At 39.4% G+C, this 5000-nt stretch overlaps 1 protein-coding gene across 2 annotated transcripts in view; it reads right to left on the bottom strand.

Moving 5' to 3' along the window:
* Window positions 1–1896: 1896 nt before the first annotated feature.
* The window catches only part of LOC125033520, a 22970-nt gene continuing 19866 nt past the window's right edge, over window positions 1897–5000 (bottom strand). For both annotated transcript variants that reach the window (XM_047625083.1, XM_047625084.1), the window contains exons 4-6: window positions 4997–5000; window positions 4256–4459; window positions 1897–3988 (exon numbers count right to left, since the gene is read on the bottom strand). The exon at window positions 4997–5000 is cut by the window's right edge and continues 143 nt beyond it. In XM_047625083.1, coding sequence (XP_047481039.1) covers window positions 3806–3988; window positions 4256–4459; window positions 4997–5000 — 391 coding nt within the window. In that variant the 3' untranslated portion in view covers window positions 1897–3805. The remainder of the gene's footprint in view (window positions 3989–4255; window positions 4460–4996) is intronic.

The raw sequence follows: 5000 nt of genomic DNA, 5'->3' as shown, positions 1-5000 counted from the left end.
GAACGTAGATCTCGCACCGCTATAGGACTCGAATTCAGCTGGCATTTCCTGTCGCCTCGCCCTCGCTCGCCTAACCAGCCGCTCTGTACTCCTTACTTCCCACGTTCACTGAGCTGTAGTGATAGGAACTCTTTTTCCCCGCCCCTTCGCTATCTCTCGTTATCTCTCTCCTATCCTTAGTCTTATCTCCTGTCGAGGGTGACGATAGAGGTGAGGCCGCCCCCTTGAAGGTCCGGTGAAGCGAAGGCGAGGTCATTGAGGAGATATTGTATTACGTCATCGTGGGTGTCAAGATCGGTTAGCTTCATGCCAGTCGCAGGAGCCAAGTGTCAGATGGCTGTGACTTAGCGCTGTTATTGTTACTGTTATTTCTGTTATCACTGCTGGCTATAATGCTCGTCATTATAATTCTTTATATTAGTTATTATTTGTGTTATCATCATTGTTACTTCTATCATTATTTCATTGTTGTTATCATTATATTTCTTTTTTGTTATCATTATCATTATATGCCAACTACTACAATCGTTATCATTGTTATTATCATTGCTATTATCATTATCAATGTTTCTATCATCATCATCAGTGTTATCATCATCACTATCATTTTTATTGTTCTTGTTTTCATTACCATTATCATAACTATTAACAATACTATTGCTGATATTAATATCACAGTTATTGTTATTATTATCACCACCGTTTTATCGGCATTATTATTGTTATCCTTCATATTTTTCATTACTTGAACTTTATACTTTCATTTTGGTTCGTCTTGCTTTCCTTTCATTTCCTTTGTGTTATTAATTGTTGTCTTCTTGTCTCTTTTATTTTCGTCTGCTTCGTGAGTATTACTATTGTTTTTGTCATTGGCGTTGTTGTCGTTGTCTTTATACATTCGTGATTAATCTTATTTTTGTTTTATTTGCTTAAGATATCGGTACTGCTATTACCATTTTCCTAATTTATTTTACTACTTGTTATTACAGCTGTCGTGTTCTTTGTAACAACTTACCTCCATGCTCTCTCTTCTGTGATCTGTTGAAGGTTCAGTTCGTGTACAATACTCGTCGCCAAGAGATTGTTTTAATGATGATAGAATAATAGGGGTCAAGGACTAAGTAATTAGACAGTTATTAATCAACAACTGATTCATAGTGTAAAGTGTTATCAATGAAGGGGGCGAGGCAGTACGGTTGCATCCAGCACAAAGTATGAGGTCTTTTCAAGGTTAGACGATTAAGATCTATTGTTCTTGTATTTTTCTGATATTGGAATCGTGGGCTTCCGTTTGTGTTCGTCATCTAACTCATTATGTATGTTTGTTACTATACGATATATACACATATGCATAAATATATGCATACACATACATATGTGTGTGTGTGTGTGTGTGTGTGTGTGTGTGTGTGTGTGTGTGTGTGTGTGTGTGTGTGTGTGTGTGGTTGTGCGTGTTACTGTGAATGTATATTACAGTACTTTTTGAAAACCATATAGGTATCTGTAAACGCACCTTTCCACTTCCTATTGTTTTTTACAGCATTACTTAGATTAAAGAACTTCACACATCATAGAATGCGTAATCCTATTAATCTAAAGATCAGATTTTATCTTTACTGAAATCTCTCACAACTGTTTTAGTGAGAAAGGAATGTACAATTCATTTAGGAGTCTAGACAAGAAATGATTAATCCCCCCCTTTAAACTGAAAGATTATTTTTCTCGATTCTTTTCGACGTCCTCCGCCAAACTCACGGACCTGGGAGAAGGCACGGAGACAGATGAACAAGCCGAGAGCATTATGTATTGTGGCTCATCACTCAGCGTCACTTTATCTCATCTCCGTGAACAGAGCATCTTCTTAGACAGAGAAGAGGATGACATAAACAAAAGACGAACTGACTTAACATTTATTAAACAAATAATAAAATATCATACTTTATACAAAAAAGCTATTACAATATAATCACTGTATAGAAAAATATGTAAAGCTCTTGATACTGGCACCACCGTTCAAACTGTAGGCTAGAGGGCGTTCTAGGACCACATAGAACGAAAATATGTTGAGTAATTCACTTCACACTACATCTCGGCGGAAGAACAGAGGAGCTGTTCATAGTGAATTAAGGATTTTGACGGCACAGGAGACGCATGGGTACATAAAGGTATGCGCGTCGAAAGGGGGTCTCAGACTAATTGCATTTATTAAACATTTTGTTGATTTAAGCTTTCATCTATTACATACATAGCGACATCTTCGTTTTAGTGCACTATCATTATGAGATGGAGTGCATTAACGTGGATATAGCGATGATCATGTTATAGATGACGATTTAAATTGACAAAACTTTTAATAAACGTACTGTCGACTTATCAGATACATTCCCTTTTCTGCTGAGAATATTCAGGTAAGAAGTAGCACCTCTTTCCTCATTTTTTAGCCCCTTTCTTTGGGAAAAAAGTGTCTCAAATGCCGTCAGATGCGACATAGTAATATTTTAATTTTCCTTTTTTTTCATAACGAGGCAAAATTATGAACAACTAAACAATCATTTTTATTATTATATATTACACCTCAGTCTCTTCGGGGATAAATAATGCCTTTCTCTCCACGAAACACCAACAGCAATGCAGGGTGAGTGTAAAACATGCATTCTCAAATTCCATATTCGTCCCATGCTCTGAATACTTTACACGATATAAATACAAGCGTGTGACGACAGATTCCTGGCTTTCCATAGACGACTAAAATGCATGTTAATTTAATCATTTAATTATTTATCTATTTTATTTATTTAGCTGTCTATCATTTTACACCCGAGACAAATCTGGAGAGATAAAGACTAATGGATTGCCATTTTGCCAGTCACAAAATTAACTCTATTCCATCCATCGCTAAATCTCCTCTGACCTACAACAGTTAGAGGTGCTTAGTGATTAGTACAGTGGATGGGTGAATTATATATATAATGCGAAATCATAGGATAATGTTAAACTGTCTGCCAGACAATTCACATATAAAGAGTGGTGGGTCACATTGAGAAGAGTTTAATTAGGAACATGATCGGAAATGAAATATCACAATATCAAAGCATTCATATCGAAATGATTGATGATGATGATGATGATGATGATGATGATGATGATGATGATGATGATGATGATGATGATGATGATATGGTAATGGTGCTGATGTGATGATGGTGATGACTATAATATCCACGTACTCAAACAAATGCACTTCTTTTGGGAATGCATAATGTTTAGGAATGTACACACTTCATGACATGACAACTTCATTCACGCGCACATAATTAAATACAACAAAGGTCTTGAAAAATCTTTGAAGGCAAAGGCTAAAAGGTGACACCAAAGACAGTCAAAATCATATACAGAAAACATGAATGCATCAGTTTGCATAAACAACAAAAATATATAAAAGTCGCTTTCCAAAATCGGAAAAAAAATATATACATTTCTGTCTTTCAGATATTCCGAAAGTGACACGATAAGGTATCACAACAGATACACCAGAAAAACAAATAAAAAAAAAAACACACCATAAATTACGACCTACGGAAATCACAGAAGGGGAATGAAGAGATGATACGTTGACTCTTGAACGAAGACCAAAGAAAAGAACAACCGAAAAGAAAAGAGTCATAAACAAAAGAAAAAAAAACGCTGATCCACCCCCCCCCCCAAAAAAAAAAAAAAAAAAAAAAAAGAGAGAGAAAAAAAGAAATATGGAATGCGTTGACACGGAGGACAGATGAACCTCGAAGTTAATAGAGCAAACATTTACTCAGGTCTGTGTTGCCAAGCATCCCTGGGCGTTGCGTATGATCTGGGTGGTGGGCGGAAGGGCCTGCGTCAGGAGGGAGAGGCCGACGGGGGTGACCCTCGTGCAGCGCAGGTCTATATATGTAAGTGTGGCGCAGCATCGGCACCAGTTCACGGGCTGATCTTCCTCCTCCGTCAGCTCCGCCTATGTAGGTGGACAAGGAGATGGGTGGAGAGGAGGTAGTTAGTATCGTGAATAAATGAGGGTACGATGAAAAAAAGGTAAAGCAGGTATACACAAGTACAAAACTTACGCACACCCAAACAGATGCACACACATTCACACACAGCCCCCCCCCCCCCCCACACACACACATTCACACACAAACACACATATGTGCACAAACAAACAATCACAGAATCACACACCGACACCCACACCAGTCGACCCAGTGCCCACAGAATGACTCACCTGCAGCGTCGCCTCAGTGAGAGCAGTGACCAACTTAGAGGTGAGGGACTTGACGGCCGCGCCCCAGCAGTTGCGGAATTTCTCGGACACCTTCTGCTTCTGAGAGTGACTTTCGAGGGAGAGGAAGGCGCCCCCGGGGTCTAGGGTGACGAGTGACCACACGCCTTCGTCAGTCACATCTCGAGAACCACGAACGTCTACGACCTGGGGAGGTGGATGGTGGGTCGGGTTAGTGGGGGATGGTGTGGGGGGAAGGTGTGGGGGGAAGGTGTGGGGGGAAGGTGAGAGGGGGTGAGGGAGAGAGGGGAGGGGTGAGGTGGTAGAGGTGGGAGGGGAGTAGAGAGGGGGGGAGAGGAAAGGGCAGTGGTTAGGGGGAGAGTGAGAGGAGAGAGGAAAAGGAAGATATATATTTATACATATATATGTGTGTATATATATACATATATATACACACACACACACACACATATATATATATATATATATATATATATATATATATATATATGCATATATGGATAGAGAAAGAGAGAGAGAGAGAGAGAGAGAGAGAGAGAGAGAGAGAGAGAGAGAGAGAGAGAGAGAGAGAGAGAGAGAGAGAGAGAGAGAATAAGCAATTACCCTCCCTTAAAATATGTAATCTCTGTTACACAAGATGTGAAACTTAAAACACATCCGCAAAGACACCACCATCAACAACAAAGATAAAACCTATACCACACGCAAGGGACCCAAACCCACCTGT

Source organism: Penaeus chinensis, chromosome 16 (assembly GCF_019202785.1).
Source record: "Penaeus chinensis breed Huanghai No. 1 chromosome 16, ASM1920278v2, whole genome shotgun sequence".
Lineage (NCBI taxonomy): Eukaryota > Metazoa > Arthropoda > Malacostraca > Decapoda > Penaeidae > Penaeus > Penaeus chinensis.
This window is presented reverse-complemented; position numbering and strand designations above follow the sequence as displayed.